General features: G+C 48.8%; 2 protein-coding genes across 2 annotated transcripts; both read right to left on the bottom strand.

Moving 5' to 3' along the window:
* Positions 1-6,536: 6,536 nt before the first annotated feature.
* LOC125532483 lies at positions 6,537-11,489 on the bottom strand. The gene is made up of 3 exons (XM_048696541.1): positions 10,383-11,489; positions 10,170-10,271; positions 6,537-8,935 (listed from the first exon to the last, which is right to left on the bottom strand). The coding sequence occupies exon 3, from the start codon at positions 8,922-8,924 to the stop codon at positions 6,747-6,749; it is 2,178 nt and encodes a 725-aa protein (XP_048552498.1). The 5' UTR covers positions 8,925-8,935; positions 10,170-10,271; positions 10,383-11,489; the 3' UTR covers positions 6,537-6,746.
* Positions 11,490-11,585: 96 nt separating this feature from the next.
* On the bottom strand, positions 11,586-12,921 carry LOC125532484 (probable GABA transporter 2; the record flags this gene model as incomplete). Its single annotated transcript, XM_048696542.1, is given in 3 exon segments — positions 11,586-12,263; positions 12,266-12,637; positions 12,757-12,921. Coding segments are annotated over 3 exon segments (755 nt in total), but the record flags the coding sequence as incomplete, so codon positions are not given.
* Between the last annotated feature and the right edge of the window lie 2,026 nt (positions 12,922-14,947).

Here is a 14,947-nt window from a genome sequence, read left to right as displayed (position 1 = left end):
TCTTCACTTTCAGGTTTTAAATTGCTACTCCCTCCATTCCACAATGTAGTGCTTCCTCTATCCCTGTGCTTCAACTTTGACCGTAAATTTAACTACCAAGACCGATTGCGGCGGAAGCAAAAATTATATCAGTGAATTCGTATTCGAAAGAAGTTTTCAGTTATATAATTTTTTCTCCCGCCGCAGTTGGTCTTGTTGGTTAAATTTATGGTCAAAGTTGGACCTCGGGAAGCGCGGACGCACTATATTTTAAAATGGGGAGAGTATAAGAAGGTCCAGTGCCGTCAGCCCATTTTGACCTTTTGTTGTGTCTGTTCCTTTCTGAATTATTATTTCTCGGGGGTACCTTTATATATGGTGCCAGTGGCAGGTGTTGCTCCTCTATTAATGTGTCAACATATTCTTAGTAGAGTGCTGCATGAACAAACTGGTAATTAATATGTTTTACTATTTTTATCCATGGTACATAAGCAAGCCTAAAGTGTCAAAAATATGTTGGAAAATGGCAAGAATTCAGAACTTATGATTTATGAATTTGGCACGCATGTTTGAGTGGCAAATAAGCACCTCTTTCCTAGCAGCACCACAAATAGTTAATTGTTTTAATTTGTTCATTCAAAGCCGTAGAAATTATTTTGAGCCCTCAAGAAATTAAAAAATGGTTTTGGCTTATCACCTTAAAGTTAGCCCACATTTCTTCAAAAAGTGTAACACAACAATTTTAATCTTTACTTAGTCTTCATATAATATTTAGGACCTTATCAACCAGAAATTCCGAAACAACGCGGGGTATCTTCTAGTAACCGAAGGGTAAGTCGCCTCCTCCACTTGATACGTGGCTGCGGGACTCCCGCGCGTCTCCTCCTCTGCACGCCATCTAAAAACAGCGTGAATATTATCCTATCCCTTCTCTCTATCGTCTCTCTCACTTATTTTTCTCTCCAGAAATGACGTCGTCATCTGCTGCAGCTGCCGCGCCACCACAGCAACTCAAAGCATGCTGCAGTGCCGATGGTCAAAACTGAATCCATGAAGGGTCAAAACTGAATGCTTCTCATCTCCGGCAACTCAGTCTGTCCACGACCATGCCGCGATGCCGATTCAGTGTGATACGAGAAGGCTCTGCTGGAAATATGAGCAATTTACCAAATGATTTTATTAACGAAAATACTAAATAAAGTAGAGATAAAGCAAGTCATGCAATATGACAGAGAGAAGGTAAATAGCATCTTCATATATGAAGTTGAACTAAACACATCTAGAACAGACACTAGATAAAGTTGCATATATGAAGTAGAACCTAACTTATGTAGGGCAGAAACTAGAGCAAAGAACGGAGTACGGAGCGTCCGTGACGAAGAAGTCGGTAGTCGCGCTGAGCGCTCCCCAAAAACCTTATCACCCTTCTCCCGTACATCGGCTCGGCCGCGCGTCGTGATGAGGCGGGCGGCGGAGAAGGAGCGCGCGTGGATGTCCCTCTTGTTCTCATGCTCATACAAGTGGGGAAAAAACCTCCTTTATAAAAAGGTCCAACTCCCTCTAAACTAGCAATGTGGGATTAAATATCTCTTGCCTTGCATGAATAGGCTGCGTGGGCCTCTAGGATTTATTAAAAATTTCTAAAACTACTATTGGGTTAGGTTCAAAATAGATAAAATTTCAGGAGGCTCCGCCATGACACAAACTGAATCCATGTAGGACAAAAACTGATGCTTATCCATCGACCATGCTACAGCGCCGATTCAGTGTGACCACGGCAACTCAAATCATGTTGCAACTCGGGTGATGTTGCGCAGCTGCCGGCACAGCTATGGAGCATCGCCGGGCTTCCGGGACATCGTCGGTGTCACGATGGAGTATACGTTGGACCGTCGGAACATTGACGACGCTGCAAGGGAGCATTCATCGGTGCTACAATGGAGTATCGTCGGGCAGCTGAGGCATCGCCAGTGCTGCGATAGAGCATTCGTTGGACAGTCGGAACATCGACAACGCTGCAAGGGAGCATCACCGGTGCGACGATAGAGCAGCGTTGAGCCGTCGAAACATCGCCGGTACTGCAACAGAGCATCGTCGGGCTGCCGGGCATCGCCGATGCTGTGATGGAACATTCGTCGGGCTACCAGAACATGGACGGTGCTGCAAGGGAGCATAGTTGAGCCGCCGGAGTATCACCGGAACATAGCTAGGTGGCCGATGCATCCCTGGTGCATCCCTGGTGCTTGAAAGGGTGGTTGCTGCAGGGGCGTTGCTGCAACCCCAGAGCTCGTCGGCGCTGCTGCCGTGGCCAATGTATGGCAAGCTCACCGGCCGTTTTGCTGTTAGGTGACCAGCGACATGGCTGATGCCCGCATGCTCTATGCCGGCTAGCCGCTGCTCTCGCTAGAGTTGTGCGCGTGTAGGGATGTTGCGTTGTGGCTGGAAGCTACGAGGAGACATGTGTGTGCAAGTTGGCTTTTTTTCCCGTGGTCCAGTCATGTGCAAGTTGTGCGCGTGTAGTGCAAATCGAGCGGCCTGAATCATAACGTATTTGCACAAATCAACGGCGGACAAGGCGGCTTATTTTCCCACGGCATCATCCGGATGATGCGTAGCAGGAGCCCATGCGTCGCATGAGAGAAAGAAGAGGAGGGTCGAGGCGAACTGGTCTAGGGAGATGAGCGACCTGCTCCGGCTCGACCAGTACCCAGTGGCAGAGTCAGGATTCGAGTATAGGGGGGCCGAGTACGTATATTGATCGAATCTTGTTGATAATTACTAGTTGCTTTTACTAAAATTGTTGATTGTTGGGAGGGGGCAGGCCCCTGCTCGTCCCCCCTGGCTCCGCCCCTGCCAGTACCAGCACCTCGGACGAGCACAACGGCTCGGGCCCACCTACAGGTGGCTGACTCAGCCCAATCCTTAGCAAATCCCAAGCCACGTGGGAATCCACCGTTTGGGTGCGCACAAAAGGTTAAAAGAGACCAGTATTAGAAAGGACAGGACACGCATTTCAGGGATTTGGAGGACAGGGTTTGTTTCAGACGAGCTCTACGTCCTCAGGGTTAAAAAAATACTTCACTCTCTGGTGGGAGGAGAAGTCCGAGGCGAGGTGGTCGGTGTTGTTGACGAAGCAGGACGTCAAGCTCGACCTTGTCAAGACCAGCGTCGACGCGAAGAAGAAGAACACCGACCTGGCGCTCCTGATGGGAGCAGACATGTCGACGATGGACCCGCAGGTGAAGGCGTGGTATGTGGCGGAGCGTGACCTCATCTTAAACAAGATGCCGGGACCGGCAGTGACCACGCCCACGCCAACGTCGATCACCGCAACTGCGCCCACGCCTACGCCGAGCATGGAAGATCCGCCCACGACTACGCGGAGCTCTCCCACAAAGCATGCCATTTGAGGATTTTCATATCTATGGTTCCTACCCTTTTGATCGCCAGACTTTGGCTATGTTCGATTGCCGACTTGTGGCATGATGATCGCCGACCCTGTGTCCTTTTTTTGTAGCGGGGAAGAAAACTCTGAATCTGTATGCGCTTGGGGGCCGAAACCTGGGGGTGCGGCTGGAAACGTGTGTCTCCCAAGCTGAAAAAATCGCCGGCACAAACGCACAAAGGGCTTCGCCGGATACGCTGGAGGGCCAAACGGCTCGAAATGCTCTAATATGTCTTTATCTATCACTCATCACAACCGAACCACAAGGGCACATATCAACCTTGTGTTCGCCTATATGTGTGGACTAGAAATGGCCATATGGATTACAAGCATTTCAGTTGTAGCCTAATTAATTATTACATAGCATTGGCCAACATGAAGCACCAGCTAGAAGCAATAGCTGCATCTTCACGCAGCAGTCGAGCAGCCCATGGATAAGCTTCTGATTTGCAAGCGGCAAGGGACCTGCGCTAGATCTATAAAGCTCTTCTTAATATCACACGGAGGTTAGGTGTATTTGTGTGCTTGGTACGATTAAACTGCCGTGCATTTTGTGTTGAATTTTGGTAGGCTTAACATAATGCTTTGCATACATTTTTTCTTATCCGATAACCTGTTTTGGTACCTAGAAAATTTAGTGATTTTGTTGGTGCAATATGATTCTCACAAAAATAGTGTTAAATTTCCATGTCTGATGATCCGTAGGAGGCTAGAGATGGGTTCAGCCGCCGGCGATGAAGGAGAGCACAACATGGACGTGGGGACTGAGGGCATCTTCAGCCACGCCCTCAATAGGCCCTTTCCAAATGATTTTGCCGCGCCGGCGTCAAAAAAACGGCCCAGTCGTGTCCCTAGAAACCCGTTTTTCGCCGGCTCGAGTCAAAACTGGTGCCGGCGGACCCAGGCTGAACCCGGCGCCCTGGGAGGCGCTTGGGGAGCCGGCACAAGCGAAAAAGACGCGTGGGCCCGCCCTGGCGGCGACCCGAGGGCATTTTCCCGTCGCTTCTTGACGCTTTTCCCTCGCATCTCTTCCGCTCGCTCGCCTTCCTCTCGCCATTCCCTCCTTTTCTCCCGCCAAACCCCCTCCAGCTCGCCTTCCAGTCGCCGCCATGCCGCGCGCGGCGGCAACCACGACTGGCACCGTGGCCCAGCCGAAGCAGATGAAGCCGAGGGCGCCGCCATTGAAGCCACCGGGCATGTCGAGCGCCGAGTGGAGGGTGGAAGTTCAGCGACGCGACGCAGTCACCACCGACCGGCGGAACAGGGCCATTGCCAAGAAGGCCCGCGACAACGCGGCGCGTGCGGCGGCGTCTTCCTTATCGGTCGACCACGCGGGGATGATGAATCCACCCGTCGTCAGCCACGCCCAGTACGCGCCCTGGGGACAGCAAGGCGTCGGATCTCCATGGGGATCGTCGTCGCCCGGCTACGCCGATGGCGACGCGCACGGGGGGTTTAACCCAAACGTGACCTTCCCCCATGGCCACCCTGCGACGCGCACACCCTCGCCCGCCTTCATCGGCGTGCAGTACCCTCCATACAACTACTCGCCGCCCGCCGCCTACGCGTCCACACTGACGCCCCATCTCCGTCGTGGACCGCTGCCCTTCTCGCACCTCGGCGACACGGACGACACAGGAGCCGACATGGACGAGATCATCGCGACAGGATCGACCGCGGCCGCCGCGTCTCACGGGTTCGCCACCTAGGACGAGGTAGTGGATCTCAGCGGCGACATGGAGGCCGAGCTCGGCTACGTCTACGGCGAGGACGCGCACGAAGCGCAGGAACCCGAGGAGGAGGAGGAGGAGGAGGAGGAGGAGGAGCCGGCTCCTGTTCCGACGAAGCGGCGCCAGAAGAAGAAGAAGCGGGCGGCTAGGTCAGGCGAACCGCGCATCAAGTGGACGTCCAAGGAGGAGGAATGCCTCGCCGAAGTATGGAAAGTCGTCTGCCTCGACCCGACCACCAGCGCGAACTAGAGCCTTGAGACGTACTGGGACCACATCAAGGCCGAGTTCGACGAGCAGAAGCTCGTCAACCCGTACTTCAAAGGCGTCTACATGCAGCGTGGCTCCAAGGTGATGGCGAACCATTGGGGGCGTATCCAGTTGGCATGCAACAAATGGCATGGAATCGTCGAGGAGGTCGCGGCTCGCCCGGAGAGCGGCGCCAGCGTTGAGGATCGGGTACGCACGCCGTTCGCCCGCATCTATTCGTCGTCAACGCCCGCCGCCCGCCAACTGTTTGTTCCTCCGCGCAGCTCAGGGCGTGGTACATGGCGGAGCGCAGCCTCATCCTGAACCAGATGCAGACGGCAACGCCGACGACGCCGACGACGCAAGCTCCCGCGCCCACGACCACACGGACGCCAAGCCCGAACGACGCCTCTACATCGCCGCCCAGCAGTGCCGAAGCCGTGCCGGCACAACCCAGCACCGAAGCAGCTCCGACACCGCCGAGCCCGCGCACGCCGACTCCGCCACGCCTGGAGCCGACCCCGCCGAGTGAATCATTGCGCACGCGAACTTGCGGCGTGCGGCGCTCTGTTTTTTGTAACGCCAGACTACGTCCGATCGCCGGATTTGTGGCGTCTTTTGAGAGCGGGAACGACCAAGTTTAAATTTCCCGCATCCTGGGGCCGGCGCTTGGGGGCGTGACTGGGAGCTAGGTCGCCCCAGGGGCCGAACTAGCGCCGGCACGCCTCCAGGCCGCTCTATTTAGGCGCCCTGGGGGGCCGAACGGCTGGAGATGCCCTGAGCGGCGCTGAGGTTCAGAGATTGTGAATGGAACCGCAGTAAGCCCGCAACAGATTTGTTTCATTAATAAATCAGAATAGAAAATTATGAACTCCGTATCAAGATTCATATTTGAAAATTCATTCAGACTATATTAGTCTTACATAGAGTTATAAATGATGTATTATTTGGGGAAACATTGATTAAAAAAATATATGGAACACATGCATGCCTTGTAAACTAGTATAAAGTTAAGTCATCTATTTTGGAACGGAGAAAGTATTATTTTTAGGCGGCAAGAGTACACCTTTGAGTCATTAATCAACCGTACATGGGATATAGAGCCATTACACTCACAAATACTTGCTCCGTTTCAAAAAAAGTGTTGTAAATTTGTTTATATATAGATGTATCTAGATGTAAAATTAAATTTACGTACATCCATATTTAAATAAATCTATTTATAACGGAGGGAGTATCTACCAAATATATAAGTAGACAAATAAATGATGCATTGCGCGCATGCATGCATGCATTGATCGAAAGGGCCTGCACGTACGCTGACATGCATGCATGTTCCACTACTACTAGAAGGGTAGCGATAGTGATGGCAGTGGTGGTTGCATCGCAAGGGCTTGCACGCTGACATATTCCACTAGAAGGGCAGCGATAGTGATGAGCTCACCGCCGCTGCCAAGCTGCTTGGCATGAGAGTACGCGCTGCACCGGTGGCCTGCGTAGCATAGTATCTCGATCCACACCTGGGCGATGAGCTCCGGCATTATTGCAGCACAAGGCATGCCTGGCATCCCGTTGTGGATCAGCTCTGCGGCAAGCCTACATCCACGGTGCAATGTAAGGTCCAGCCGATAAGCCTTTTGCCTGTCTTGTGCATCACCCAGACTAGTGTCAAACGGGATGATATCAGACAGGTTCGGCTGCTTGGGCTTATTCTCCAGAACAGTGTCAAACGGCATATTAGACGACAGTCTCGCCTCCTCCTCCGCCTCCTCCCTGTAGTACCGCAGCAGCAAGTTGGCCAGATCCTCAGCTGAGCTGCACACTACACCAACCAACTCATAGCAGGAATTAGCATACATCCCACGGTCAACAGGGGCAGGCAGCATGTAGGGACGTGAGGCAAGAAGGAAAAGCATGTAATTGGAGAGCGCCTCCACCGCCTCGACGAGATCAACCTGCTGCTGCCTCTGTGCGTCGTCGCCGCCTTGACCACCGGCTGCATTTGCTTGCTCCAGCTTCTCTTTTTTGTACCAAAAGAGATAGATGCTGGTGCCGATGTGCCATGTAAGGATGGTCTGCTCCAAGGACCTTTTGGGGTCCAAGCTCCATTCCAGTTCATCATACAGTCCCTTGCTCTTCAGGGCCGCCAGGCCCCTTGAGTTAGCGATGTGATCTTCATCTGTTGGAAGGACGCTGCGACTCAGCACATGGTTGACCAGCAGCTGCTTGATGAATGCCGAGACAGGGATGGAGGAGCAGTATGCCAGCGTGTTCCACGGGTCCTCAAATCCCATCCATCTCGCGATTTTGCTCATTCGGCTCACCCTACTACCAACGCACAACTGAAGCAGGTTGTGCTGCCCCATGGAGCCGGACCAATACCTTCCTCTCCATTCCGCTGCATGCACAAACCGGCGGACAGATGTAATCCCACGACCAAGCAAGATCCTCATACTTCTTTCTTCCTCTCCTGGCCTAGTGAAATCCCTCCTCGGCTTTAGCAGGAACGAACTTGTCCAGCTCGACAACATTGCCTTAATAGCTGACATGACCTCCAAAACAAGAGCCCCAATAAGCAGGACATAACTGATAGCAATGTCTACTTTACTGTAACTCCCAGCAGCCATATGATGATGATGATGATGATGATGATGATGATCACCCAGAAGTGAAAGATAAAACAACAACAATGCCACGGCTGTGCCCGGCAATGAGATGGCACGGACGCAAAGGCCACACCAACTGTGCACCACCTCAGTCTTTGTAAACAAGACATCGTGCATCAAGGAGAGCTGCATCTCAACCACCTCCTCCAAAGCATGCTCATCTACATCATGAAACCGCAACTCTTCATCCTGCAGCATGCTCATAAGGAATTTCTTAGGAACAGCCAGGAAGAGGTGAGCATCCAACAGGTAATCTTCCTTATTCGGGCTGCAACTTTTGGACGGTATGGTCCGGTAATGGGATCCCGAGGCGTAAAATAGAGGTTGATAGTTGCCTCCCTGCTCTGAGGTACTACCAGCACACCTGAGTGCCCACACTCTCTCTCCATACTTGGCAACACCAACCACAAACATCAACATGGTGGCTGCCAGGAGGAGCCCGCTGGTAAGGATGGAAGACGCATAGACGACATATGTAGCTGCAGCCACCTGCACAGCAAGAGTCTGCAGGTGGCGCAGCCACAGCTTGTTGTCTTCGATGCTGTAGGCGGTGATGTTGTCTTGCCCACCAAGGTGCAGAAGGAGGAAAGGCGCCCAAAACGCCACCAGCTCATGCTCCGGCGATCTGCTCATCACAGACATGTGTCCCAGCACGTAGATTGCCGTAGCATCGGCCATCATGTACGCTGACCACACAAAGGCCCTTAGCACGCCGGAGTCGATGCGCCGGCGGAGCTCTGCCATGACGAGAAGCATGATCTGGAGGGAGAAGCTGAGCAGCACCAGCACCTGGATGCCCCATTCTTTCCATAGATGCAGTACTTGCCCTGTCCCTGCCCCTGCTCCTGCTCCTGCCATCGATGTCCCGCCTGGAATGGATGGATTCATCGAGTAGTAAGAGTTACGGGCAAAACCAGAGAGAGAAGTGCTACAATACTAGTCTAGCTACGTTAACAGCATGCGTGCCCACAGTCACAAGCTGAGATATATAGCAAAATATAACTTTTATCATGGTTGGGGATTTTAGGAGCCGTTGAATCAAGTCAATCTAACGGTGAAAATAAAATAAGTACTAGGAAGTACTAAAAAAAGTACTGGAAATAATGATTTACCAGTAATAAAATATTATTTTATTTGATTTAGCTGTGTGCTTGATCAAACAGATAGAAATAATTTTAGTGGGAGTACTCGAAAAGTACTGAGAAGTACTCGCCAATCAACGGAGAAGCGTCCATGCATGGTAGCGCAAGCTAAACAAGCAATTGGCCGGATCCCTTCTAAAGAAACTAGCAAGTGGCGCTGCGCTAGACGATAGATGCGAATTAAGTTATTTTCTTTAAAATGAATTCTTATATAGGGCAAGGATTCAATGGTGAAAAGAGTTCTTACATATGACCGGTGTGAACAATAGGAACTAATGAGTGGTAAAAAAAATCAAAGACTATATATACCTGTCAATATAGATTATGAAAGGGGTGTGCACGACACAAATGGTTATATATAGAGTAACTGCTCACTGGAACTTTATAGGCATATGTTCAAACGTCTATGACTTCAGCTTCACCAGAGAATGGATTTGTTCTGGAAGCCTTGCCCTCACTGGAGGAGCTGGAAGTCAGGGCAACTATGCACACATGTCGAGATCTATGTCGCTGCCGATGTTGTTGATTCGTGTGTATTGTACCATTCTTTACCCGTAGCATATGCTGTTGACGTTCAAACTTTTTCCACAGTTGATGTTCTAAAAAAAAACTTTTCCCCAGTGGAAGTATATCTTTCACGAGCTGCACCTATAGATGTGTGTGTGCTGTATTGTTCCATTAGTTCATTTTCATGTAAAAGCATGTACATTCTTGGCAAAAGAAAGAAAGAAAGAAACTGTGCGTGGTCTGAGATATAGTTCATTGTCCCTCCGAAACAAGCAATGCTATTATACAACTGAAAGTAGGTTTGAAGGATTGAAACTCTATCGGGATTAATGCCCATTCTTGCTATGTTTGTCTATGTCAGTGAGTATACAGTTGCTCTCTCTGTCTTCCCCAAAGTGCAGGGGAGAGGGCGGGCGCATGACAGTAGTAATAAGCAGATGGCTTTTTTGCTTACCTTGCGCCAAGGAGGGAGGAGGGGTTGCTTCAGTCGTGGTCACCGTCCGGTGTCCAGCACCTCGCCCTTGCTCCCCTCCTTGGACAATGCGTACGCCCAAATCTGAAGAGAAGAGGAACGAACAGGGCGTCGGCGTCAGTCAGCCAGCCTCTTGGATTCGCGCAGGGGACTCGGCGGAAATGCAGATGCGCGCGCGTAGGGGGAGGTGCTTACTGAGCGGGGCGATGTGGATGTGGAGAAGTAGACGCAGGTGGCGAGGAGAAGCCGGCGACAAGGCCGATGCTCAAGCTGCGCGGCGCGACGGTGCGGATCAAGGCCTCTGCTCCTCTCCCCTCCTCTACTTGCTCTACAGTACAGGGAGTGCCTCTGCTCTGCTCCTCTCTCCCGCTCGCTCTGCTCTGTTTTCACTCTGTTGGCGGCGAGAGAGAGCGTGACCTCACGTGCTTATTACAGCGCTGAAGCAGGAAGCAGCGGCACAGTATGAACCACTATGTTGCAACTCAATTCTACTACCAAACCTTTTAAAAATAATACTAGACTATGAATGCTGGCAATGCAAGTATATAATATGCAACTGTATTCACAGTGAAATAAAACATCCATTTATAGGACAGCCAGCACATGAAGCTAGGGCAGGATATGGTTTTATTTGGCTAACCATCCTGAGTTGTTTTCACACTACATTTTTCTTGTCTTTTCCTTCATCTTCATCTTTTTATTTTTGGACAGAACATCGTTTTCTTCTCTCTACCTCATGTATCTTTTTGCTTTTACGTTATCTGGGTCTACAACGTGAACTGACACCGGGCTTTTTCGTTAAAAAGAAACATGGACATGAACTGTGATTTGTTTTTACTTTTTTTCACCTTTGCCTTTTCCTTTATCTTTTTCTTTTTTTCAACAGAATCTCGTTTCATTCACTCTGGACCATGCATGTACCTTTGTTTTCACATCATATGGGGTCTAAACACATGAGCAGACACTCCGCGCCTTTTTTGTTAGAATCAAATACTCCCTCTGATTTTTTAATATGTGACGTTTAGGACAAAAAAATAGTTCATTTTGAACTAAAATCGTTGTTGTCCTAAACGTCATATATTTTAAAAGGGAGGTAGTAGTAAATAAAAAGCAAATCCTAGATATCCTCAAACCTCAATAAGATATCCCAAATTCGCTGTCAAAGCATGTACAACGGTTGATAAGGCTATCTTATCTTAGTGTTGCCACGTAATTTAGATATAGCAAAAAAAAAAGAGGTTTACAATGAGTTATATCTTAGTCTTATCACTAGTACTAGAAATTCCTAAATTTATGGTGAGAGTATTGTTGCTAAGAGATCATCTACTACTAACTAGTAGAATTCCCGTGCGATTGCTACGGACTTCTGAAATAATTTTTTGAACTTACATATAGATAATGCATGTTAAATTTCACAGGTAGAGACAATATAACACGGTCACAATTGCATAATAATTAAGTCCACTTCACTTGTAATGTAAACTGATAACAAAATGGCAAATTGACGATGTACATATGAAGCGATGGTCCAACAAAAAATCTATTATAAATTATTAAGATCTACTTGATGCAGTTAAGAAATTCCGCACAATATCAGAAAAGTTGTCTTTAGCTTCATTCGCACGATGTTTCAGCAAATATAATAAAAACAGCTTCCATACGTTTGAGCAAGTTAATAAATGATTAAAGTAGAACGCTTGTGCGTTGCTACATGCTACAATGTACATAAATGAATCAACAATAATTAAGTCCGTCTCCAAAGTCGAAGCTCATTTCTCGTTCATACGTTCGGGTGTGTTTGAACATCAAATAGGCATCCAACGGGCTGCCTAAAATTCAACCGTTTGGATAGTACGGGCTACCCAATTCGAGACCATGTGTGTGTGTGTGTGTGGGGGGGGGGGGGGATGGCGTCGAGCACACCGACGATGTCCCTAAAGAACGGCAACGCCGCCGCCACAAACGTGCACGCCGTAACGTACAAGGTTTGCAGCACCACCTGCGACGCCAGGTTCCGCCACGAGAACCTCCCTTGGCCTGTGTCCGCCGACCCCTTCTCCATGATCTCATTCACAGGTACACCAGTGCAATGGCCAGGAGTTGAAGGAGGACAAGCACGACGGCGAGGCCTAGCAGCCACGTCGGTGTGAACGAGGGCCCCGAGTCCGGCATCAAGCTCTGCAGTGCGTTGGACTACACCGTGTTGCTGAAGGCCCAGTAGCCGGAGATGGCTGCCAGGTAGAAGGTGAAGAAGACCATGGTGTAGCACAGCACAAGCCCCTTGACCATCTTCGCCGCCACCGGTGGCGCCAGTGTGGCCTGGATCTCGGGCAGGATGCCGTTGCCGAACACGGTGGCTAGGATGGAGATGGAGAGGAAGGCGGCATACATCTTCCCAGACTTTGAGGGGATCAGTAAGTAATCTTTCACCGGAGCATTGCTCATCATACCTATCAAAAATTCAGATTTAAGATTGACCAAGTTTTTTTCTAGCTCTTTTTCATCTCAAAAACACAAAGTATGACGTAAACACGTGATGCACACATGATCAAGGGTGTTTGCACATTACCTACCCGAATGCACGCGCCCGATACGAGGATGGTGTAGCCGAAGGCTAGGACCAGGGACCCGAGGTTGATATAACGCAACGAGTGGAATGACGACATCTGCGAGAAGAGAGACAACATGACGGCGACGATGATGATGAAGTGGTACAGCTTCAGGGTACCATCCGACGCCAACCTCTCCGTACACAAAGCTTCTTTGACAATCAATGGATCAATGACAAGACCCTAATAGTATCACTGTTTGACTGTTTATTTCCTTATGATTTCAATTCAACCACGGGCCTTTTATTTTAGTGTAGAAATATAGCTTACCAATGCCAAAAATATGCTAGATAAGCCAACATCTAAACTAATTCTGAGATATGAGCATTGTCGTAAATTTTATGGGCATGAGACACTTCATTTGAAGGAGTTCACAACCATACACACTACTAAGCATTAACATAGCAACCATCTTGCGAATCATCAACTGAAATAAAATAAATCTATCAATTGGACCGAGAAACATGCAAAAAAATAGTGACCCAGGTCAGCGGGAGCAAATTTATTTATGATTATTTTCTCTTCCTGTTTTGGTTGTCCAGAACCAGGAATATAATCCACTAAGTGTTGCAAACCAACATATAGTTGGATGGTTAAGAGGACAATGGTATCCCAGTTCATCAGGGTTTAAGTCCTGAACTTGACATTGGTGCTCGCATTTTCCTATATTTGTTTCAGGCCTTCGGCCGATGTGCGTTCAATTGATGTGCCAGTTCGGTCTCTCGTAGGTGCTCATAGGGGTAAGGTGTGCATCTGTGCATTCATATGGGTGAGTGTATGTGTGTGTGTATGAGCGTCCACGTATGTACTGTGTTAAAGAAAAGAATCCACTAATTGTTACTGCCGCCTCTCCTCTCCTCTTGTTTGTTGCCAACATGGCACCACCTAAGCTCAGACTGCTCAATTGCTGGTAGAGGGGGGAGGGGCACATGCACCCGTTGTCATCGCCAACGTACAAGAGGAGTTGGGGTAGGGTTTCACCGGAATGAATGAGGAATCGTTGATTTTGCGGGCAGGAAACAGGGGCAACATGGCAAGTAGACACACCTCCACCATCGCCCAGGAGATTGAGCAATCACACCGGTTGCGGAGCCTAGGTCAACATGGGTGGAGAGTTGCATTGATCGGCAAGAGAAGTATCGCCTCACTCCAATTAAGTCGACCGCCCGGGAAGTTCATCCCTCGTGTGTTCAATGTTACTTTTATGAATTTATCTCCTGAGTAGATAATGTTCACGGTTCGTCCAGATAGTGAGATAATGATAACGGAGGGAAGGGGAGTGTATCGTTGAGTTGAGATGCTCGTTTGCTGAAACGGGTTTCGTGTGGGAAAGCCCAATGAACCACAGTAAGCCAACTTTTCTACGGTAGTAAATAGTGCATGTGCTAGAAATACATGATTTTCTTTGGGTAGGTTTCACCAAAACTTATTTCATCATGAAAACTGATGCAGATGTAGTATACATCCCTATGTTTTTTTTTCCTGAATCTTCTCTAACTTTAAAATTTGACTTTTTTTGGTATTTTTCACAAATCCGGGTTCCATGGAGTCCAGGACCCAAACCAATTTCCCCAAAAGAAAAATGGATCTATGAGCTGAATCCGCTTCCAACATATGTAGTTATTCATGTGTTCTTTATGTGCAGTGAAGTTCATCATGTCGTTATTGTCTGTGCAAGGCCTTTTGCCCCTGCGTAGGTTACTAGGTTGTGATGTGATATTATGATGCTTAGCAATTATTCCATTGTTTCGAAACAAGTCTGTGTAGCTGGATCTGATCAGGGATGCAACAAAAATACCTAATAAAAACAAAAACAAAATAGAACCACGCGATCTGTTGCCTTTTTAGGTTATTTGCTGAGAGACCATGAATATTTATAGCTGTCAAATCATTTTTTGAGCCACTTACAGAAACACAAATATATCAGAATTCTTCCGGTGTTGCTCAGACAAATATTCGGCATATTGTAACACGGAACCATATATTCGATGACACAGTTTGTGTGGTTGATGGGCTATGACCGGCCTACTTTACCTGAGCTATAACAAGAATTTCCCCTAAAAATGATAAAATGATCTACATATGCGGCAAGAAACTAATTCAGCTGACGACATGGTCACTGAACAACTGGAACTGTCCGGCGTCGAGCAC

This window comes from Triticum urartu, chromosome 1, assembly GCF_003073215.2.
Source record: "Triticum urartu cultivar G1812 chromosome 1, Tu2.1, whole genome shotgun sequence".
NCBI lineage: Eukaryota > Viridiplantae > Streptophyta > Magnoliopsida > Poales > Poaceae > Triticum > Triticum urartu.
Note: the sequence above shows the minus strand (reverse complement) of the source record. Positions and strands in the feature narration are given on the sequence as shown.

Excerpts from the sequence above, each read along its gene's own strand:
- LOC125532483 (XM_048696541.1), bottom strand. The coding sequence starts at position 8,924 with ATGGCAGGAGCAGGAGCAGGGGCAGGGACAGGGCAAGTACTGCATCTA.